This window comes from Columba livia, chromosome 13 (assembly GCF_036013475.1).
Source record: "Columba livia isolate bColLiv1 breed racing homer chromosome 13, bColLiv1.pat.W.v2, whole genome shotgun sequence".
Classification (NCBI taxonomy): domain Eukaryota; kingdom Metazoa; phylum Chordata; class Aves; order Columbiformes; family Columbidae; genus Columba; species Columba livia.
The window spans coordinates 16488138-16513206 of record NC_088614.1 but is presented as its reverse complement, the minus strand read 5'-3'; the positions used below and the strand labels follow the sequence as shown (position 1 = coordinate 16513206).

General features: G+C 41.8%; 1 protein-coding gene across 2 annotated transcripts in view; it reads right to left on the bottom strand.

The window, feature by feature from the left end:
* Window positions 1-24858, bottom strand: part of LOC110355908 (uncharacterized) — a 70951-nt gene extending 46093 nt beyond the window's left edge. Inside the window, exon 1 of one of the 2 annotated variants that reach the window (XM_021282069.2) lies at window positions 1217-24858. In XM_021282069.2, coding sequence (XP_021137744.2) covers window positions 1217-1346 — 130 coding nt within the window. In that variant the 5' untranslated portion in view covers window positions 1347-24858. The remainder of the gene's footprint in view (window positions 1-1216) is intronic. The other variant, XM_021282073.2, reaches the window with a different exon arrangement.
* Between the last annotated feature and the right edge of the window lie 211 nt (window positions 24859-25069).

Genomic DNA, 25069 nt, shown 5'->3' with positions numbered 1-25069 from the left:
AGCAGCCTTGGAGAAATAGTCTCCAACAGGGAAGGTCAGATGGGCAAGAGTGGCTCTGGGCCAGCTGGGAGGGGGTGATACCAAGCAGAGAGCAGGATCAGCATTTGTTTGAAGTAGGGCTCAGCTAATAACTGAGGTTGGGACTCTCCACCCCGGACCGTGGGTGTTGGCTCCAGACATCCTCCTTCAGTCACCAACCCGAACACAGTGTCCCAGGGACGAGCAGAACAGCACAGGTCCCACGGCTGCCCTGGCCAGCAGGCAGGTCCAGAGAGGGGCTGGAAAGCTCAACCAGGACACAGCACTGCCTGGGAGAGCACAGGGCAGCTCTGCCAGGCTTCATGCCATGGGGAATTTTTTCTCCTCTATCTTACTTTGCCAAAGAAACTACCATGAGCAACAAGCCCGAGTCACAGCAGAGGGAGGTCTTTGACCCAAAGCATGAGGGTTTTTTACCATCAAAGTACCCTTTTATTTCAGAATCACTTCTTATAAAATAATTAGTTACCTGCTATCAAATAATGAGTTCTATTTAGGGGACAGTAAACACCATGCTATTCCTCAAGATTCAACAGATTATTTTTGAACTTACACCATATTTTCATCATAATCTTAATATTTTATCATGTTCTTTAAAAACTTTGCACACATGAAGCTGGTTAGGGCCTCCTGTGGGCACAGGCAGCATTAGCTCATTGACTTGCACAGCTGAGGATGATGTGATCTAGGCATGGTGGAAAGCAACCTATTAAGTACAAAATCTCTCAGTTTAGAAACCTGCAGTAGAAATAGTCCTTTTTCAGCTCTGAATTTTCAAGCCACTAAGTCAACAAAAATAGTAACATATGATGTAGTCTCCTTCTCTTAGATCATAAGACAGATCCAGCCTCTTGTCCAAAGAATTTGCAGCGTGATCATCAATCACATACCTTGTTTTTGTTTTGCAACATCACCAAAACACACAACAGTTACCATTTTGACATAAAGCACCATCCATGAACACAGACCAGTACAATTTATTGTTTTTATGGTCAAATCAATACCTCATCAGAATAATTCCTCTCATATTCACATATTTCCACAAATCCATCCTCCAAAGCAAACTTCCCATTCTCGTGGACACTCAGACCAAAAGGACATCAATTTATTCTCAACTGAGGGAGGAAAAAAAAAAACAATAAAACAACCTTCCACACACACATAAACAAAAACATACCTGGGAGCAGCAAGACCTCTGCCCAGGGAGGTGAGCTGGGAGCCAGGGGGGCAGCAAGGCAGGCAAGGACCTCACAAGCAAGCGCCACAGTCACACAGTCTCTGTGCAAGCAGAGCAGGTCTGGTGGCATTAACCGGGGTCAGCCACAGTCCTGCACTCACCAGACAAGTTTGCAGTGATGAAGCAGGTCCCAGGTCAAGCCAGGAAGCCAAGGCAAGGTCAGGGTCAGCAAGGCGCACAGCCAGGTACAGGGACAGCAGGCAACTGAGATTAAATGTGACTCCTGAACAAAGGGAGAAAGCCCCCAACAAGCCCTCTCACAGCTTTTTTTTTCTTCACACCAGCCTGATCCCAGGTTACACAGCTGCCCCATATCAGGGCTGGCCTTGATCATAGCCAGGGCGTGGGGAAGAGGTTGCAGATCCTGCTGCCACCCTCAACACCTGACATCCACCTCCCGGAGCAGGGGACCAAGCCCATAGCTGCACAGCCCATCAATCGCGACAACTATGTTTCTCAAACAAACTTCTTCTGTATTACACAGACTGGTGGTATGAAAATTTATTAAGCAGGATAGTTTTTGCATTTGTACTGCATGCCTACTGGCTGACTTTTTGAAAGCACTGTGACTAATGCAACAAATATGAATGTGAGTTTATCGGTTACACTGAATGGATTGCACTGATGGACTCTTATCTGTATATTTTAAGTTAGGTGTATGCTCATATTAATGGCAAATTTGTGAAAGCAAGAATTAGGCTAATTGACGTTCATGGGTATTGTTGGTAAATATAAATAGGATTAGCTACTCATATTTGCAAAATAAAGACAGCATTAGTATTTAAAGATGAAAGACATATTCTTCATATCAGCCTGATTTAAAAAAAAACCCAAACAACTAGTACCCTAGTTCACCTAGGCAAAATGCAATTGTATTCCCCTGTACAGTAGCTATTTGCGAGGGCTTATGTTCCACAAATACACTACAGTATCTGAGAAAGCCTGTGGTCACATGTTTGATTTTTTTGAAAAGCACAGTCATGTTCTCAAACATCTCCTAGAAGAAAAGCAACCTCGAGAACAAGCCAGGTTTTATTCTTGCATCAGGGTATCTTGGGCAGAGGAAGATGTCTCCTCCAACATCACCCCCAGGGCAGCACTGGCTGAGCACGGCTGCCAGAGAGCAAAGCTACGTTCAGGTGACGCAAACCAGCCACAACGAGGGCACAGGCACCTGCCCCGTGTCTCCATTTGCCCTTGGCAGCAAATAGAAATTTGAAACACACTACTTGGAAGAGATTTCTGCCTACTCCTATTTTCTGGTATTGGAGGAGAGTTTTTATTCAAAGAACATGGATTTTGTTCAAACCTGACATTTCTGCAAAGCTGTACGTTGTTGTGGTCCTGAAAAGCAAGAGTTTAAAAGGTTAAGAGATTCCTTGCCAAATGGGACTTATTGTTATGTGTTTTTTAAAATCTTGTCTGAAAGCCTGCTGGTAGGCTTGTGGCTATGAGAACTGAATAGTTATTATAAATGATACGAATGTCCATATACAGAGTACACTACTCCAGGAGAGAGATCAGTTTTCCAAAGTCAGGCAGACATCTGTAGACCTACTCCAAACTATTATTTCATTAAAGCTTTTGTACTACTGCTACCTCCTTAACAGCTCTGTGTTATCAAACTGAAAGTCAGTTGAGCACAATAAAGTGGTGAATTTAAAATATGCAGTGGATGTCATGTGTCACAGTCACAACAGCTTATTAGCAGTCAAAAATCTCTCCTGGCTCAGCCTTTCCTCAGGATAAACTGGGGAGTCTTAAATTCCCAAATCGCTACATCTTGCAGTTGGAGCTTTCCTGCAGGCGGTGCATAGGAGGAGAGATCAGCACAGGGGGCTGTGCCAGCCCTTCTGCCCTGAATCCACCACTCACATTCACGTTTCCTCCTCCTTCTTGGACGAGCGCACCTGGGCCAGGGTTTGCTCTTTACCAAAATGCTCACATTGGCCTCAGTCATTGCCCTACTCATAATGCATATGTTATGTTGTTTAACTACAGCCCCTCTGTCAGTAAAAGTTTTGGGGTTTTTGATTGTGCATGTGAACTAATGAGCCCATCAAGATTTTAAGGACAAAATCTGTCCAGTTACTTAAGACAATTTCGACAGACCTCAAGTAGCAGAGATGCACATTTTTTCTCAAACTAAGCTTTTATAATTATAGCTAGCTAGATAAAGATCTCCGAGAAAGCCTTCCTGCTCTGTCTGCACTGAGTTGTCAGCTTCAACTCTATGCATGCACAGCACAAACTTTGAAGCCAGCACTCATGAAATACCTCTTTCCAAAACAAGACCTATTCCTGCAGTTTGCACATACAGGTACAATGGATAAACTATCTAACAATACATGCGGTTTATCCTGAGTAAAAAAAAAAAAACAAATGTTTTTTGGTTTTTAAATCAACCTACCTTGCATTGGTTTACAAGCAAAACAATCTCTACCAGCAAGTGTTTTGTTAATACAGTTATGTATGCAGTCTGACCTTTTCTTGCACAGAGCCTGACTTGAAGACAACAATAAAAGCCTCCTACAATCACCATTGCAGGGGGAGAACTCCAATTCAATTGAATAGTATAGACGTTCACATTCCTTAATCATATGATTCAGTGTACAAAGCTGACCGTATTTTAAAATGCTACAGAATTGTGCAGGCCAAAAATAGAAAGCTAAAGTGGTCACATATGAAATTCTTTATGTTGATGTATGGTCATTCTCTGGCTGACAAACATTTACCATCAGTGTCTGCTGCGTCAAGAACTGGCAGAATGAAGAAAATAACATAATCATTAAAAACAAAACCCACACACAAAAAAAACCCAAACACAAAACAACATCAAAATAACTCTAGCCCAAAGATGAAGACTTACAAGTCTTTGGCTTTATTTGCCATTTTACTCCCAAGAAAGATTTCTAGTACATACGATGTACGGATCACTGCACAATAGTTATACTTTAAAGAGTACTTGTCAACTGGGTAAGGAACAGGGCAGGGTTTATTTATTTTTTAGAAAAAAGAGTCATTTTATTCTAGTACAACAACCTTTGAAAGATAATGATTATGTGATTGTTAATAAAAAGCCTTGGTTCAAGGAATACAGCAAAGATGATTTTATGAAAACAAAGGTATACCAGGTTCATAAACAACACCCTGCTGCTTCTAAAAGTTAATGCGGTAGCAAGGCTGGATGACACTTGTCATTTTTTCTTAAATCTGTTTCCCTGTGTGTTTGGGGAAGGAAAACCATTGGAAAAAGCATTAATAACACAGCCAAATATATTTGAATTGTAACCATAAAACAACTATTTTAAGAAATTTTTCCTCCCAAAAGTCTAAATCAAAATGATTTTTGGAAGAACTTTGTCTTGTGCTCCCAGGTACTGCATATACAAACACAATTAAAAAAAAAAGTCCATAGACCAGATATTAAGTATATATTGCCAACAGATGTTTTTGATAAAACCTGACTCAGTCTCTACACACAGCACTTAGACGCTCAGTACCAGCCTGGTTCCTAATATGTTTTTATTTTTAACATATGAAAGGCCTTTGATAGGCATTTTGTACACAGGGAGGAAGATGGCTAAACGAGACATTCAAAGCCACAGGGACAGTGCTCCCACATTCCAGCCAACACTGTAACCACCCTGCTGGTCTCCTTTTCCACGTGGGAACACTCCAGCACTGTTGTCACCACAGTTTATTATAACTAGTCCACCTGTCACTACCATCCTCACAGGGCATGATTTCTAACCAGGCAGTGTGAATTATCTTTTCTATTAAATCTGCCCGTCCAGAACTCACTCATATAAAAACATCCATCCTGATATATTTGCTCTGCTGTAAGTCCTTGAATGAAGACCAGCTCGCTCCTTGGTACAGCAGAGCGCCCCGGCATCCTCAGAGAAGGACTGCAAAATGAGTTTTCCAGAGCGACTCCCAACAAGCAAGACAAAGCTACTGATAAGCCCCAACACAGCGACCAGTGAGAACTCCCTGTGGTAGAGAACTCCAGGCTGGCCTGACTTCACTGTGAAACGCTCATGTGCAATGTATAGGAAACACCTATGTGCAATGTATAGCCATCATAAGGGGCATGCACCTTGACGCTGCAGTTTTCTCAAGCACTTCTGAAGACGCAGTCTGTTTAACTCTTTCTATGGAGAGATAAGTTTCTTTAGAGCTCCCTCTATTGTAAAACAGAAGAAAAAAATTCTCAGAACAATTTACCCAAGGACTGATAATTTTTATATAGCAGAAGAAAACACATTATAAGAAATGTAAATGTAAGAATTAAATTATCTCAGGAGTTAGCAACCACAAGGGAATATGTAATTTATTTTTTTCTTTGAAGAGAGAGATATGAAGCTCTGGGCATGGGTTTGTTTGTTTGTTTAAGTTCAGAAAATTGCAGCAGGCAACTCAGAGACACTTCAGTAGCTGTTTGAACTACCCTCTTCCCACAATTTTCCAAAAAGTCCTTTTCTGAGTGGCAAACTCTGACCATACTGGGATAAGCACAGCTTTGGTATTCCATTCATTTTCTGTAGGTCACAGTAGGGATGAATATGACCCCATGTTTGACTTAGGTGGCCAATTCAAATTAACAATTTGAGTGAAATGTTAGCAAAGTCCTGAGAACGCTACAAGTGTGAGCAATGAGTGTGTTGAAGAGAACAGAGTAAGCCAAACCAGAAAAACATGATGAAGCCTGGGTTGTGATAGCAACTTATGTGACATTTTAAAAGGACCACAAGATACCTAATTATTTACTGAAGGCAACGGAACAGAGATATCACCTGGAATGGGAAAGTAGCTAGACCATGCCTAGCAGTAGAGCATAAAAAGTCAGCTAGATTGGAAGAGATTTACTGTGTAATATACATTGATTTGTAATATTTTTAGCCTTGGAAGTTTTATAAAAAATGGGGGGTAATTTTATGTGGATTTACACCATACATGGAAACTGACCATTTTGCTCGCTCAAGCCTGCTTTCTGTGTCAGTATGTTTAAGTCCTGCAAGCATGTAAGGGAGCATAGCTCAGGGTTCAAATGGTTCTTAGTCATGACCTGAACTTTTCATTTGCTGACTGGAGATCATTAGTCCAGACCCACTCTTGCTCTGGGAAGCGCTGGGGCTCAAGAACTGGGGAAATGGGCTGCTGGGACCACACGTGAACTGTCCAAAAGAAAAAGTAAAGGACAAAATAAGGCGACCGTGGAGATTATTATAGTGACTGTTCAAGCTCCCTGAGCTTCCTGTGGTGGCCTGAGAAGCTGCGAGTGCCCGTCTCACTGCGGTGCATCGCCACAGGTGCCCTGCAAGCCAGGGAGAGCAAACAGAAACCCTCATCGTCCCCATGGGGCCAAATTTGACTGGAAAAGCAGCATTAACATTTCTGGTATCCCCAGGGTAATGCCAGCATGTTTTTAACAGGAAAATAATTAGCACATCAGAGTGCACAGTGCAAATTAGCATTCAGGTGCAGCTTGGTTTTAAATAGGAATCCAGAAACATTATATAGCAAGAGTGACATCTCCAAATCCCACCCCAATTGATTAAGTTATAGGGATATTTGCAAGGGTGTAAACAAGCTGGCCAAATCTGTACTCCAAAAGCAGTTCACACATCAGATTCCACCACTGCTCTGAAATTTTGGTGCTGCTACATCACCGCGACCGACGTATTTCAGTGCCCCTTGGTAAACTCAGGTGAAAGACACAGGAAAGGAGGTGAATGCAAACATTGTGGAGAGGGTTGAGATTTTTTTCTCTTTGCCTTGGAAGAGACACAAATAGCTGAAGGTCAGTGGAGCCCCCCCAGCAAGTCTTTGTAATAACAGACAGCAACCTCCAGGTCTGCAGGTGATAAGCTATCGTTTTTCAGAAATATTTTGTATACCTCCTGCTGAGGTTTTCCAGCATTCAAGAGACAGATCAATATTTGGTATTTTCACTGCGCTTGAGGTGCTATTGTTCTTTGTATCTGAAAACAGAGTAACTGTTCAGATGTTTATAAAGGTAGCTAGGGCAGCATCAGAAGGAATGCAAACAAGAAAGAAACTAAAATATATTAAAACAAGTTTTAAAAAAAAAAGGTCTTCAAACTCAGCTTAGTCTAAAGGGTTCTACCAAATCAAAGAAACAATACAGTATTTCTTGGGCAACACACAGAACAACTGTCAAGTGGTTGCAACTAGGGGCCACTGCTTCCCTTACTGAAATCATGTCTAAAAATTTGACTGCTTAAGTGAAGCCAAAAGAAAGACCATAAATAAGCTGGGGTTTTTATGTATTCAGACAGCATTATTATAATGGTGTTTTTATGCATTAAAGAACAAGTGTGTTAGTAAGGCTTACATATTTCCCATCTTATACCTAATGGACTTTGGAACCTCTCTCATTTTTGAATTAATTAAGACTAAGCCAGGTTACATATCTGCATGTATGAGGTGTGTTTAGGTGGAGTAGAGAAAAGGAGGACCAACCACGCTTATCTGTAAGATCAGAAAATCAAAATAATTGTCTGTTCTACAGGACTAAGTAAATTGCTTAATTGTTTACTTTCTAAAATGTCTGTGTTGCCTGAAGAAATTTCAGAGCCAAAATCAGCTTTTGTAGACCATCTGTTTTGGTCTGCCTTTAACCACTCCGCACCAGCCTGCACCACTCCAGAGTAAGCAGCTGAAAATGGAGATCAGGTATTTCTGTGGTGCAACTCTCCTTATTTAAAGGGAACATACCCAAACCTGGCTCCTCTGATATACATACTCAGTGCTAATAACAACAAAGAGCCACTTACCTTACAAATTCCAAGTCCACCTTTTTAGTCAGGCCTGTGTCTCAGGAAATCCTATCTCTCTGCCACCCAGAACCTCTTCCCTTACCTCCTACCTTCTCTTGCCCTGCTGTGCACACTCACCCACACAGTGGCAGCTCAGCATCCCCAATCCCTCCACACTTCCCAGCACTCTCAGAGAAATTCTCCAGAAACTCCCCAGCTTGCCTTCAGCTCACCCCATTGCCTTCAGCTCCCTAGTGCTTTCTGCTTTCGTTCTAGAAAGGGCTTTTCATTTATTTTTCTGCTTGCTGTGGGAGAAAGCATTTAGCCTACTCATCAGCTTTAACACGGCCTGTGGTTGCCCATATATCAAACAGCTGTGGCTGCCATAGTCATCAGCATATAGAGACAGAATTAAATTAAATGGAAAAAAATGGGATTCAGAAGTGTCTGTAGGCTGACTGCCCCATCACCATTCCCTATATGCCCTCCATAAGCACTGAGAATCAAACTCTGGCCATAGACACATAGTTTTGTTTGCTGCTGTACTAGGAAAGTAAAACACTTACCTGCCAGCCTCTCCAGGCTCTTTGTTATCATACTCCATACTACATTTGTTCATTTGTTGTTGGCAAAAGCACCCACATTTTCATTAATGTAAAGTCAAAAGCCACATTGTTGGGAAAAAAAAAAGAAAACGATACACACTAAAAAACAAGACAAGCAAGGGGTTCTGCACATCCCAGGCCTGTTATTGAACTACCCTGTACTGTCCAGGCTTTCTGCAGACCAAAATAACATCAAACATGTTTCTGTTTCTTTACTAATGTGTAGTCGCTACAGCAACAATGCTATCACCTTGTCAGTCAGCAGCCACCACTCAGCCTCACAGTTCGCATGGCATCGATAACAATCTAGACTTGGCTTTACTCAGCAGTAGCTTAAGTTGTTTTAGAGATGTGGCAGGAGTTCATATAAAATATAACAATACATAGAAATGGTAACAGGCCTTAGATGTGAGGACTATGATGAACATGTAACTGTACAGCCTTCTGTGTTAGGATCCACTTTAGCTCAGTCTTCTGCCTCCCAGGCACCCTGTTCATTGCAGAAGAGCAGGAAAGAGACTAAAACCTCAGTTCTGAAGAGTACAGACTTCCATAGATGGTGAACAGAGAAGGTAATATGTCCATTTTTAGATACTGCCCACAGTGCAACGCTATTGCATCATCTTATCCTTTTTTCCATGCACTTTCATCCTGTAACACATGGACAAACAAGCTAAAACAAGGTATAAAGGGACTAAACGGGTTGCAGCAGAGCAGTAACCCAATCTGGTCACACTGCAGCCTCCTAAATCCTAAGGTTTCTAGGGCTTCCTGGCCTTGACCCTGTGCTTGACATAAGAGCTGCTCTTCTTTACAGCAAGACAGTGAATAGTCCAGAATAAGTCATAGAATCATTTTGGTAAGATCAACCATTAACCTAACACTGCCAAGTCCAAAACTGGAGGCCCTAACTCCGTCCTTTATGTGGTGGTCTGCAGGGGAAGTGGGAATCAACCTTTGCACCACATGAAACACTGTGGCCAAAATAACTTAATCCTCAGGTCACTAAGTGGGAACACTGAACAAAAACAGAGATTATCCATTCCTGCTGCATATTCTGTTGGTGTAAACCATGAAAAAAATGACCACAGTTCTGATATATTTAACTCAAGAAGGAAATTTTTTTAAAAAGAAGATTCAGAAAAGAGTTACAAGACAACATCAAGTACCATTACAAGCGACCAAGCGAGAGGTTGAGGGAGGCTGATCTGCTTCCTTCAGTCTTGTCTGATTTGTATGTGCTGTTTTAATCTTAAGGAAATTGTGCTTGTTGCACCATATTTTTACTGTATTCCTGTTGTCCAAAATAGGCTAGGAAACTGTATATGGTTCTCCCTTTTACATATAACTTGAATTTTTAGGAGTTGTGATGGAAGATGGAAAATTGATGCCTTTTCCCTGAAGTAACAAACATTAGGTATAGCCAAGGTAATCATGCTCTTTATGGTATTAAACATCTGACACGCAGGCTTAGGCAAAGTTAGGAAAGCTTTTAATTCAGATCAGATTGTTAAGGAAAATGACAATAATTGTTTAGCCTTCTTGTGTACTGTAGTGCATAGTTTGCTTTTCAGATAACCTGGGAATGTCACTTAACAAGTTCCATGTTAATGCAAGGATCCAAGGGCAGAATGAAGCTCTTACTGGCTCCAGATATCTTCCAGTGGGACATGGCACTTTGCAGCTTTTGATCTTTTACATAAGATTAATAGTTCTGAGTTTGTTGTAGGGTGTGTTTTGCAACCTGTGGTTTGTGCAACCATGTGGAGTGGGTGTTGTGGATACCATTCTGGACTTTCCAGACTATGTCACTATGACGGTGGCAGCAAGCAAGGCTTGATGAAAAGGTGATTCCTTTTAATCTTATGGTCCTACCTACACGAGCAGAACAGAATTGTGACGTTCACTGTCATAGCAAGTCCTTCAGAGGTTTTGAGCAAGCTGCCTAATTTCACTCCTATATTTCTGTATCCAGTCAGGTCAGGAGAAAACAGAGCTCCTTTATTCCACAACAGAGAGGGATCAGCTAACGCTAGTAATGCTCCTGACAATGGTATATGTTGGTTAGTGAAGATACAGGCAAATAATTTGATTCTTATAAAGGGAGTTCCCTTTGCAGCACTGTGAGAAACACAAAGAAATCCTGTTTTGACTAGTTAATTGAGCAAACATTCCATTCTGCCCTAAAATATGCTTGCTATGCTTTTTCAGATTTTTTTTTTGGAACTGTATCACCCCTTAGCATGTTCGTGTCTCTACCAGTCTGAAGAACAACTGTCTGTTCCAGCCCCTGGGGCTCACCTGCCGCTCCCCCACTCCTGTCAGGTTGGATTTCTTCAAAGAGTGTGCTGGTTGCAGCAAATAGTTTCATGCACTGGGAAAGGGAAGACTTTTATTATTTACCACCAGATTGGTTGCACTGTCTACCCCCCCATCAAGTTTCTACCTCCCTTGACTGCTCTCTGCAGTGCCATTTACAGCACGCTGTCAGCCCTGCTTTTGCTTGCCCACCTCTCCCAGAAATGCTGGCTGAGTGCTTTTCCACCAGGTGCTGCTTCAGCTGTGCCAGACTGCCCTTCTGCCCTCCTCCACACAAAATCCAAGTCTCTCCCACCACTGGCAAAAATCCCCAGTCATCTTCCTTCGTCTCTCTGATGCTCTAATTTCTGCCCCTCTCCTGGATGTGCTTTTGCATTACATGCAAGCCCCCTTCCCCGGCTCCCTGGGCTGGCCCCTCAGCCTGCTGTCCCCATGCCGTGCCACCCACGCCTGCATTCCTGCACCCTCCCCACAGGACTGCAACCCAATAGAGATGCCAGGCCTGGACCACATCACCATGGTCTCTCCGTTTTCTGTACTGTACCCTTGACGTGTTTTCAGCCTGATGCAAAGCTCATTCAACCAACAGAAATAGCTGCTTTGACTTCAACGGATTTTAAATGAAGACTTTAGACTATGTTTCCACAGCAGCACAGAAATAACAACCATGTTGTGTAGAGACACCCAAGCCAGCCTTGAACTAATTAGGTTGGATCCCAATAACCATCTAATCATAGAAACAGGGAGAAACTGGGTAATTTACCCTAATGAGACTGTACTGTAAGGTTGTCAAAGGAGAAAGCCTGTGTTTGCTTTAGTCCAGTTTCAATTTAACATCATATGGCCATTGCTTTTTAAGAAACACCTACTACTATTTAAAATCAAACTGACACACGTCAAGATAATCTCTCCTTTCATAGTAACGCAGCTATACAAAACAACTGTCTAAAACATTCAGTGTCTTGTGGTCAGTTTTCTCCTCTCTCATCTGCCTTCTGCACACTAAACAAACATAACACGTACCTACAAAAGCAATGTTTTATAAACAGACAGGAAAAGCAGAGTACAAGAAAATATGTGATTTATCTATCAGCCTATTAGGAAAAAAATGGGCAATGAAACCTTTGTTCCACAGTACACACAGAGAGAGCTACACTTTTCCTCATTAAAAAAATGTAAATCTTGGCATTATTTTATCCTTTCAAAACGCACAAACAAGATACAGGACTCTCCAGCCAGAAGCATAGGTATTCCCTTGGAAACCAGAGGTAATCACACCTGCAGGCTTCAGACACAGGAAAACTCAATAAATTCTACGTAAGAAGAAAAGCATGTTGAATGGACAAATACAGGGTGTTTCCTATATTTCAGCATGTACTCCAAATTCCAGTTATACAAAACCTACAGGTTAGGCTTCACTTCAAAATGTTATTTTCAATCTTACATTTGCATATCATCTTCTGATTTTTTTCCCATTCTGATTTAAGGACAACTTTGATTCTGTTTTAAGTCTATATAAAGGCATCATTGCCACATTCATTCTGCCAAAGCTGTCTGAAACAAGCACCCTTGTTTCTGAAAGGAGACGCCTGACTTCCTATAGTGCTTTGCATTCAGCAGCCACCACTGAAGCCAAAGGTATCTCCATACTCTTGAAAACCAGCCAACATAAGCAGCAGCCTAAAACATGGATTTGGGAGTCTTACTTTGCATTTCCAGCTTTGAAAGGTGTGATTTGACTTTGCTAAGTACTCCTTAAACCAAATACGATGTGTTCACCACAAATGCCTTCATTTCCAAAAGCAAAGCAGAAGAGGAACGTGCAACATTAGAGGAATGTATATGAGCATGTTCCATATGATACTGTCAGGCCTGAGAAGATTAACAACTATCCTAGCAAAAATCAGATTTCCTCTGAAATAGCAGGCTGTGGGCAAAGGCAAACACAAGTATCAGTGTGCTAGCAGAAGCTGGAGAGCCCTGGGTTTGTGTTAACCTTGTTTGATTTTGTTACCCAAAACCCATTGGTGCCTTCCCAAAATTGCTTATTTTCCTTCAAGGCAAAGTCAAGGGAAAGCTCTAAACTGAGAATATTTGTGAGCTTTAGGAAAAGAAAGTTAAGCCTCTAGCTAGGCTGTAAACAAGTTCACTCTTGTCTCCTCCAAAAAAAGTGGAGCTTGAAGCAACTACTAGTTAAAACACCATCCCTTTGGAATTGCTCCCTTTCCTCAAGGTGAGACCTGTCACGGGTTGCTGGTGTTTTTGGAGTTCCTGCTTCTCATTGACTACAGCCTTTGTGATGAGTGAGAGCCAAAACTTAGGAAATGCAGAAAAAATGGTGTGCTGAAGAAAAGCCTGCTAAACCCCAAACATTTCTCCAAACTTATGCTTTTCTGTCCTCGCCATCCCACAGAAAATTACTCCTATGTGGGACCACGACCAGCCTGGGACAGCAGCTGTATGACACCAAGGCAGCGGGACCTCATGGACCATGGCACTGATTTGCCCAATCAAACCACTGTGCACACAAAGAAATACATTTAAACTAATGGGCTCTACTCCAACCCAAAATTCCATCTTTATGGGTGAGATTGCAGGATCAAGAACAAGAAAACCAAGTCTTAGTGTTGTTAATGTTGGTGTTCTTGCTACAGTGACAGGCTTAGTAAAATTAGATTAAGCTACATAGCACAGCTTGACAAGAAATACAATTGGGAAGGACAGAAATTGCATGCATTTAATAATTTTCTTCTGTAGAAATATAAAATCTGCTTCCAAACAGAGAATATGAGTCATCTCCATTGCCAAAATTAAAACAGTAATATCGGTTGTCCTTGTAAAGCCTTCATTTATATCAGTGACGTTACTGCACTGTTTTAAGTCTAGAGGTAATACCGGGGCTTAAATGTACTCTGAACTATATCGACACTTGAAGATAAACACCTGACTGAGAGAGAAAAGGCAAGATGATGAAAGCAGCAATCGCACAGCATGCCTCCAGACTGAGTTCAAACTGTGAGGGAAAAATAAAATACAGCTAATCCCCCTGAAATGTATTGACAAAGTGGGTCTCCCCCACCTCTGGCTTGCAATTTTGCTCATTATCCAACATTGTTTCAGTCCTAGACACCATGATATACTGTTAAACAAAGTCTACATCATAAAGCTTCCTGTACACAGTTAATTTTAAATGCCTCAGCTTTTTTCCCCACAAACTACCTTGAGTGACAAATTCACCTTGAAAAGGAAGCCATTAACAACACTTTTATAATCCAGTCATTCCTTCAGCTTTACATGTGGTTTGGACCAAAGATTATAATTTACTATGATGAAGATGTTTTCGGATAACTAGAGATAGCAGGTGCTGAGTGCGGTTATTGGAGAATGAATGCTCAACAGTTTCAGAAGCCATCACAAAACCTACATAGAGACATGATAGACATATACCATTGGTCAAGGCACATTTATCATAGAACAGTTTGGGTTGGAAGGGACCTTCAAAGCTCATTTAGTCTAACCCCCCTGCCATGAGCAAGGACACCTTCACCCAGATTAGGTTGCTCAGAGCCCCATCCAGCCTGGCCTTGAATGTCCCCGGGGATGGGGCATCTACCACCTCTCTGGGCAACCTGGGCCAGTGTCTCCCCGCTCTCATTGTAAAAAAACTCTTCCTCATGTCCAGCCTGAACCCTCCCTCTTTTAGTTTAAAACCATCACCTCTTGTCCTATTGCAACAGGCCCTACTAAAAAGTCTGTCCCCATCTTTCTTGTAAGCCGCTTTAGGTATTGAAAGGCCGCACTAAGGTCTCCCCAGAGCCTTTTCTTCTCTGGGCTAAACAACCCCAACCCTCTCAGCCTGTCCTCACAGCAGAAGTGTTCCAGCCCACTGATGATTTCTGTGGCCTCCTCCGCACTCTATCCAACAGGTCCATGTCCTTCCTGTGCTAAAGACTCAACATGTGGATGCAGCACTACAGGTGGGGCCTCACCACTACACAAGGCATTGGTGCCCTGCCACAAGCTACATGTAAACCTTAAGCTTTACTAAGTCCTGTTTTCCTTGAAAACCCTGTAGATTCTCAGATCCAAAATTTCTCATTAATTACTGTTCAAAATTTCCTTCCAGCAGAAGGGACCAAGGAAGTGAGGAGGAGGGATCCTGGCACTGCAGGACCAGGATTTAGCAGCCAGCATTACCACTCAGAGGACACAGGCTGCTCCTCTTGCTGCTCCACTCCCATCCTCTCATCTCCCGTCACACAGGATAACCTTACATTTCCCTTTGCTGATGTATTAATCAACAACTGAAATGCTGTATCTGTGTTTGGATCATAATTATTTGTTCTTAGTATGCTACCACTCCAGCCCCACATCTAATGAACCACAAAAAGACCCATTAAAGCTTCAAGCAGGGAATAAATCAAACATCCCAAAGTTATTCAGTCTCAGCTTGATGCTCCCTGTCATTTTCAACCTTTTCTTAATGCTTTCTACTTTATATTAGAACACTTAGCATTTCAGAACTCTGAAAAATCCCAAGCTATCCTTCAAGACTCTTCATTTTATTAATATATTAAGGACACTATTAACATGCTTTAGTTCAAAAGGAAATGAGTGCCCTGTTAAATTTAAAACCACATGAAACCTAAAGGGAAGCAAAAAGTCCAAAGTAAAGCATCTGGGACTAGACTGCAAAGCTATTTAGGTACCAGACTCCTGCTGATTTAGGAACCAACATACCTTGTCGACTAAAGTTGATTTATGATTCCCTCAGGGAATTCTGCATTTCATCACTGAATGTTCTGTTACCATAACACTTTGTCAACATCCTCAATCCCCCCTTTGCACCTCTCCTTGAATTGTTAATCTTCATTTTGCAAAGTCCATTAAACGACTCTCCTTTTCTTCTATTTCCTTTCATACCATTTGACTGTGTTGAGTACCTTGAATTTCTGCTACATTCCAGTACTATCATATTCCCGCAAACCCTGTAGGTTTATGGTGCTGTATATACTAAGAGATTACACAAAGTTAACTACATCAATTTACAGCTCCAGATTTTCCTATTTCAGACATGACCTATTATTTCCTGCATTTCTACAATCTAGGAACTTCTGTCCAGCTAGACACATTAGTATCCTCACAACTTCAGCAGGATTTAGACACTTCTGTCCACTATCATGATCCTCACAATCGCTATTTTTCTGCTACCCAATCACTACTCGTTTTTCCAATCAGCATCTGCCGTTCTCCAATGACTGTATATTATTATAGAAGAACTGCTCCATGCAATGTATAACATTTAGGCAAAAATCCAGTGTTTTAACTAGACAGATAAATCTCAAAAAGAATGACCTGCCACTTCTAAATGTGAAAGCTTAAGAGAAGTGTATCAGGGTGTATTTCCCAACTGAAGCCAAGTCTAACGAGGGAGTCAACAGGGACTAAGTGGTTACAGAGGCAGATGTCTCCAGAAGATGTGCTGTTACAGTGGCCACAAAGAAGCAGTTTGTGTATTTGAGGAGGCTTCAGCCTTTTTTCTTCGTGAATGTTGTATATTTCTGACTTAGAAGTCATTTTAATTAGAGCTTACCAACCATGAAAAGTAACAGACTAGCAGCCCAGGAGGCTCCATGGAATGTGACCAAATACAGAAAATGAGACAATGTTCAAAATCAAACCAGGTTATCTTCTTCCCATATGTCATTTTCAGCTTAATAGTGCTGCACCCCCTGGGTCATCTCTCCCGAAACTGAATCCTGACTGCATAGTGAAGTGATCCTGACTGCATCCAGAACAGGAGCCCTTCATACAATCTGCCATGCGGCTTTTAATCAGGAACTCTAGATAAGGCCTTTGCACTAGCAGCCAACAGCAGTGCAGTATGTGAAGCTTTGGCTTGGAGCCACGTGCACCAGGAGAGAGGAGCTCTGCTCAGCCACAGCACAGGCAGTGAAAGGACGCTTTTTCCCACTGGTGCTGTTTCTAACATCCCTTTGAGTTTCACAAACTTTCCTCAATTTCCTAAATGCAAACTAACCTTCTCTTCCAATTTCTTTTACTTTGCCCCAATAAGTTTAGGTAACTGTATTTTGCTTAATAGTTTCCTTTGGTTTTGTAGAGTCACCACTCATTTATATAACTGACTGCAAGACAAAAACAACAAAATACCATAAAAATCTATTTTTCTAATGAAATATGATTATTACCTCATTGTAGTAATACGCAAGGGGCTAAGCGCAGCTCTTTCTGTTAAGGCCATGCCAAAACCCGCTATTTTGATTTAACATGACTGAACAAATATTAATAACATATTAATAACATTTCTAACCAGAGTGCCATTCTGCATTAGGGCAGCAGAAACGGCCAGTGCTGAAGGAGGAACTGCTTTTGTACTCCCGTAGAGCAGAAAGGTAATATTACTAGCCCATTTGTTTGTGGAACAAACCAAGTATTGTTTCTTTGGGCCCAATCCTGCACCTTTGGCTGAAAACATCCTTTCAGAAAGAGGAGGTTTCCTGCTAATGGAGACAAAGTCACACAAACCTCTCAAGCATTCGTTTGTTTTCTTCATCTGTGAAGAAACGAGGTGAGATCAAGCTTCGCGCAACTACACAATCACCTATCATCTAGTAAAGAAATTGGCATGTTTTCCTGTGACTGTTCTCAAATTTCTTCTAGCTACATAGGGCAGAAAAGTGATGTATTATTAGAAGAAAGAGGTATTTTGTAAAGCACCTTCTGATATTTGTGTGCTAGGATGCCAAAGACCACCACACATCCACCACAACCTCCATGCCAAAGATCACCAGGAGCCCAGTGAGTCTGTTCCAGTTGGTGTTGTCACTCTAATCTCTCAGGAAAATAAACTCTATCCAATTAGCAGCTCTATCCCAAAAAAACTGCATCCAAACTGAGGGGGTTACATTAGTTTTGTTGCACTGGTTTAATTACAGTGGTACAACCTGTGAGCACACAAGGCTTCAGTATATATAAAGAAAATACATTTCCTTTTAAGACAGTGGGGTAAGAATTTAATTCCCTTAAAGTCAGCAAAATGACACTGGTGGTGATTGAGGCCCAGTGCCTCTGATAACTAATATTGCTGTGGCTGAATCCCCTTGCAGATCAATTAATTACCTCCGTACCCTGCTGGTGTGTTTCGAATTTTTTTTTTTATTTCAAAATCAAAGCTAAATAACTAGAAAAATCATGTGGCTGAGCCAAACTGTGACTTTATGGGTTTTAATTTTTGAGATTAAAGCAAAGTACAAAGACACACCCAGTCAGCAAAGTCTGGAGACAATAAGATGTAAAGCAATCCTCCTTCTGACCTCACATTAACACAGAAATCACCCTACAGCATGCAAGTGTCAGCCAACAACGGCACCTACTTATTTCCTGTCAGCTTGTCCCTTTGATCTAACCTGATCCTTCTTCACTTTATTAAAAACGTTCTAATCTTTTGTCTTTGATCTCCTTGTAGGATTCTTCAAAGAGCTTCAAATTAGCAAACATGCAAACAACAAAAAAATGTACTCGGTATCTGTATCTGCAAGAAACAATGATGTGGGGAGCTGTTTCCTTCCTCAACACACAAGTTTAATGAGGGGCAGCATTTTAAAGCCAAAAGATGCCAGAGTTATCTGTTGTTTATTGGCATTAGGGTGGATGACAGAGTCCAAGCTTTTTTACTGGGGGGTGGTTTGCTCTGAAGGTGTAACAAGGCAGCCCAGCAGGGGTAGCAAAAAAGCCATGTGCATACTTCATTCAGCATGCCAGATGAAAGGATTATGTCACATTCAAGAGCAACAAAGAACTCTGTTTAAGTTTGTACCAGGCTGGAACTGCGGGGCAGCCGTTAAAGACCACCAAGGTTTTAAATAAAACCGGACACTTTTAAGTTCCCTCTAGCTTTCCTTGCGGTAAATCCACCCAATATGAAGGGAATGTATCTCCCAGGAGGAAGATCTCTGATGCTTTAAAGAGGAAAACAAGTTTAATGTATTTTTACATATGTAAAACTCATGTGTATATTCTAAATAGGTATCTTTATATGCTCCTTTTTTCTTATTAAAGGTACCAACAAATTTAAGGACAGCTTAGACTTATTCAACAGCAAAACATTTTTAGCAAGGAAGAACACTGCTCTAGGACCTCTTCTACCATGTAAAATAGCTAGCATCATTCCTTTCCTAAAACTTGAATATAGGCCCAAAGATACACATGTTCAAAATTAAATTGGTGCTTTTTATTGTTGAATACTACCCACCTCTGAAAAGAGTTGTGAAACGAGTTTAGAAAGACTGTAGAGGCTATGCTGTAAGTTCCTTGCATGTGCGTCCGCCTCTCAGCACAGACTCATTTTTAACTCTCATTCCATGGACAAGTAGATCTGTCGGCAGGCTGAAATAACCAAAAATAACTTCGCCAAATAACCCAGATCACCCAAATCCCCTCATGATAGCAGTTAGTAATCCAAGGCGCAAGCCAATGTCTCCTGAAGTCAATGAGATTTTTCACTGGTCCAGGAAGTCCTAGTTATACACTGAGACACAACAAGTCCTCTCAGTAAAAATCTCAATCCCGTGAAAATATAACTAAGCAGGATTTGACCCAAGCTGGTATACATGTACCTTGGCCAGCAGTCCTGATACCATGCTCCATGCTTCTAAGATTAGAATGGATGAAGTCCCCATGCCTATTCTTTTTTCACTTCTTTGTTATCCTAAAATCTACTATCATTACAGGCAGCAGGCAGATATCCTGAGAATTAAGCATCACTTAAGCATCAGATCATTAAAACTCTTCCAAATCAGAACAGTGTAATTTGTGTTAAAAGGCTATTAAAGATCAACACTGATATATTTATGGAGAGATCCAGTGAGGTCCAAATAATGCCCTGTACCGTTTCTTGCAATACTGGTTTTGTTAAGTGGCTCAGGACACACGGCTGCAACAACACAGACCATCCAGCCACGGAGCTATGCCAACAGCCCTTTTGTTGGCTATGTTAATGTCTATAATAGATTTGGGAGAATAAAGCAAACATTGGAAACATCTATTAGGTAACGTATCAAGAGCAAAAAAGCAAAACTGCACAGAGATTTGTCCGTAGAGGTAAAAATATTGTACAGCTTTAGACACATTTCTTGAAAAGCCTGGAGAGACAGTCCTAAAATGAGCAGCTGTGCTCACGCAAAGCACTTTAGTTAGTCTGGGAGTCCCTCAATCAAATTTAATAATAAGTCAGACCAACTGTAAATTGAAATCTTTGTGAAAAGTCATATTCAAGGTTTGAACTCATCAAACTCATTAACTGCTTAAACACTGGTTACCCACTTTATTGACTTATAAAGACAAAAGTGGTGTTTTTAATTAGTCCAAAACCACATGGGAACATTCAACAAAAAACTATTAGAATTGTTACTCTTTTTTTTTTTTTTTTTTTTTTTTTTTTTTACAGTTTACTAGCACTTAAAATGTATCCAACAACAAACAATATGCTCTGCTTTTATCCTGTGTGAGAGGGATCTTTCCACCAGATATTGTCCCTCACGGCTATTGTTAATGATGAAAGGCAGAGCTCAGCCTTTCGAGGAATTGCTGCATACTTGGGAGTGCTCCAGATGCACGGTCCCAGGCCAACTTCTTAGAAGGCTTCTTGCCATCTAGCTCTCACCTCAGCCGAATCCACCGTGCAGCCTGCTTCCAGGCTCTGCGAGGATTCATTTCTCACAGCCTGGGACAGCCCCATTCAGCAGGGATCAAATGGAGAGTCACACTGAGTCAAAATATTTCCTTAGAGGAAATATTACATAAATCTCAAAAACTACAGTTTAGAAAAATACTGAGAAATGTGTTGACTTGTGAAACCACCAAGTAAATTCCAGCTACCATGACTGACAACCTGACTACAAATACTTTTTGAGACTATGCTTCTCAAAATTCCAAGCAGGTTTGAGAACTTTTGTTTTATTTTGTTTTATTACAATCTCAGAATTTTCTATTTTTTTTTCTGTCAGAAAACTCAAAATGAGAGAGAACACAAAGGAAAAATTCAGGGCACAGTAAAGTTATCTGGACGCTACCAGCCCTCTGCAAATGTTTAGCTCTGGAACTATTTTTTATCTGATCTATTGACAATCCCCACACGCCACAAAACTAACAACAACCTGAAAAGCCTCTCTCAAAGAGGGTAGAGCAATACACGTGCTAGCATTCAAGTCTGACTGGGACAGCAGATAAAAAGCACACTCTGCTGAATTTTCATTAATAATCCAGGTTGCTAAACACAACCCTGGAAGCCCAACTTCTATTTGTGACACTCAGTAGTCCCTAAAATAGTGTTAACATAGGCTGAAAGCCAGTTCACTTTTATCTATGTAATAGCTGATAAGATGCACACCCTGTCAATATCCTACTGAAACTTCACAAGACCAGATTGATGCAAAATTTTAATGCTCTAGACTTCACTATTCTATTGCACACCGTACTTACCTACCAAACTCTCCAAAATCCTTTTCCTTTTAACAAAAAATAACAGCAGAATTCAGCAAAACAGAATATCTTTAAGAACATCTAAATATAACCACTTTGCCTGGAAGAATGTAAAGATAAAAACGAATGAATGAGGTAAAACTGTTTTCTTTCTACTTGACTGATCTGCACAGACTCATGGCCTGGCTGCTTCAGCACTGACATGGCAGATCTGGAAGTGCTTTTTGCTTCTCCAGAACAGCAACAGGTCCAACTGAAGCTCTTGGTGTGGCTCAGGAAATTTTATTCAGCTTACCCACTTTCAAGCAGTCTAAGCTCACACCATTACCATAATTGAGTCAGCAGGAATTCCGCACGTAGCGCTGAACAGATCAGAAATCAGAATAACCCCAGTGGATCAGATCACTGAACTGGGCCAAAGGGGATCACTTCTTATTCTTGTCTAATTCTCTTTAAACAAAAGAAGTGGAAGATGTCTTCACTGCATAGTAGTTGAGACAGTCTTTTTAGATCAATTACAGTGCAAACATTCCTCCTTTAATCTCCTACCCACACAGTCTATACTAAGTGCATGTCCAGTGGGAATACAATATGAATTTAACACAATTTTCTTTAAAAATATTAGCATTTCCCCTTGAATACAGTAATTACTTACTCAAGAATTCTTAAAATGCATTCACAGATTTTGTCTTTGAGAAGTTATTATGTAGTCAAATTGACATTACACATGTAAAGATGGTATTTTATATAAATATGTCACCGACTTAACTACTTACACTGACTGAAGCATCCCCACGCTGTATTTCCTCAGAGGCCTTCAAGAGGAACGTAGGTCTTGTGGGTAATGCACTGGGCTGAGGATCAGATACCTCGTTCCAGCTCATGGCTCTGACAAGTTTCAGCTTACTTTAGGCACGTTACTACCGCCTTCCACACTTGTCGTAATACGACAACACAGTTCCGTCAGGGAGCTCAGCCGTGCCCATTACACTGCCACAATTAGAACTGACTAGGGTGCACCTTCTCGTTACTAGAGCACTATTTATGAAGAAATCTATCTTGTTCTTGCAGGAATCAGACGGCTTGACATTGATTCACTGAAGCTGACTCCCTGATGCTCAAGTACCAGAAACGGAGCCATAAACGTGTGTTTTATTGAACAGGGTGTGCTGGGGCGGAAGGTGAGCCCAGAGCAGCGGGTCAGCGCGGGCCAGCCGGGCAGCGCCCACCTCCCGCACGCCGGACAGCCGCTCCTGGGCAAGGACGAGTCCTCGCCACACACGCGGGTATTTCCTTGGCTCTCAGCCTCCAACTCCCATCATTGACATGACTTCCTGAACCATTTGTGGATTTTATGCCATCTCATCTTCAAAATGCAGCCACAGTCTGTTCCCTTGCACACTACTTGTGATCTCTCTGATCATGCCCCCTTCAGTTGCTAGAGGAAAAAAAAAAATCTCCTTTTAAAGCTTCTTTACTGCTTTTATCCTGTATTTGACTACAGCCATGAGCCATTATGCCACAGAGCAGTCATTTTCACACTGTTAACTCTAAGGCAACAATTTTGGCATCCAGGTTGATGAGCCAGCAAGTTGCTGGTAAGCAGTGCTTCACTTATCCCACTAACCTCACCATCAATTAGCACATAACGTCTGCACCCAAGGAGCAGCCCCGAGAGCTCTCACACACGCAAGGGCCCGCTGGAGAGAGGGAGGGCCTGGCAAAGAGGAGGCCGAGCCCCGCGGTCTGTGCGGCGGTTTCCTCACAGGAGCCCGGGGCGGCCGGTCGGGCGGGCCCCGCGCGCCCGCCGCCAGGGGGCGCCCCGCTCGCGCGCAGAGCCCAGGCTGCTCCTGGCAGGCAGGGTGATCCATTTGAAGTCTTTTCCGGGGGTGCTGAGGGAAATGTTTCCAACAACTGAAGTTAGGCAGCCCTCAGAGCCTTTCTCTGTGTAGAAATCGTGAAATGCTTCTAAAATAGGACTTTATTTTTACCCCCCCTCTCCTACACTGCACTGTACAGAAACAGTGAGGGCCTTGCTCTTTCTGTGTTGCTAATGTTTTAAGTTAAAGGGTGGTAATACTGGCAGGACAACCAATAACAGGACAAGGGGCAATGGGTATAAACTGGAACACAGGAGGTTTCATTTAAATTCGAGAAGAAACTTCTCAGTGAGGGTGGCAGAGCCTGGCCCAGGCTGCCCAGGGGGGTTGTGGAGTCTCCTTCTGTGCAGACATTCCAACCCGCCTGGACACCTTCCTGTGTAACCTCATCTGGGTGTTCCTGCTCCATGGGGGGATTGCACTGGATGAGCTTTCCAGGGCCCTTCCAATCCCTAACATGGTCTTGTTCACAGAGACACAATCTGACACATGTTATATTTCACATCAGTAAACACTCTGCAAGAAAAAAAAGGTTTGGAAACAATACCAAGGTTAGGGAATAAACGAAGAACACCTCTTGCTTCCTTTCTTCTCCATGAAACATTGCTGAGGTCTAATTTGCAAGAGGAACAGACAAAAGGCACTCAGACAAAACAACAGGTTTTGCCCTTCACGATAGGTATCTACACAGAAAGATCTTGTCTCACCTACCTCTACAGATTGAGGAGGAAGTTGGGCTTCAGCACATGCTTTTACACAGCTGGGTGAAAGGTCTTAAAGCCTCATAAGAAGAGAACCCACTAGAAGGAGGCATCATGTTTTCTTACGTAGAGAAATTGCTTGATCTAGCTGATCAAAACCAAAGCGTGTAGGTACTATATATACATATTTAGTCTGAGTTCAACAAGTCAAACCCATGCAGCCAGATTGCCAAGCACTATGGAGCTGTTAGTGTGCCACATCAGCAAGGTAAAGCTTTTGATCCTGCCAATGAATACTGCAGCAAACCTGTGCATTAAGTTATAAGCTCAGACTTTGCAGCCAGAGGAGCATTTGCCATGAAGAGCTCAGGTACGAGAACCACAGTTAACATCTTGTTTTTCCTTTCAATGCTTGTGTCTTACCTTTATTAAAGGTGTTACAGAACAATAGCCACAGCATGCCAGTCTGCTAGCAAAGAGGGATTAACAGTGGTAGAGAATAAAAGAGGATATAAGCAACTTGTTTACAAATAGTTCAGCTGTTCTCTATTCATATTTTTTGTTGGAACAGTGATGCTGCTTTGAGAAGAGTGAGAGAAACTATCTCTGGAGAATATCAAACCCACATTTCTTCTGCAAGTGATCCCAAGCTTTTGCTTCACAAACTCTTAAACTGTTTGGAAAATTAAGATATCGTTGTCACCCCAGGAACTTTCTTCCTTTTGGACAGCTGTCCACATAGGGTTTTCACAGCTTATGGAGAATAATCAGGAGATCTTTTACTGAACACTAGTAAACTTCCTTTTTCACAGTAGCATTGGAAAAAGAAAATCTAGCTTGCTCAAATGCATCAAATTATGCAATCTGAACAATCTACAGCCATAGATTTGATCCTTCGAACACATTCTAGTTTCCAGTTTACAGCAGAACCAGTCCAAGAAAGACAGAAGCTCATTTACTTGGCTTCAGAGGACCTTACACACTCATTGAGGCAAATATTACT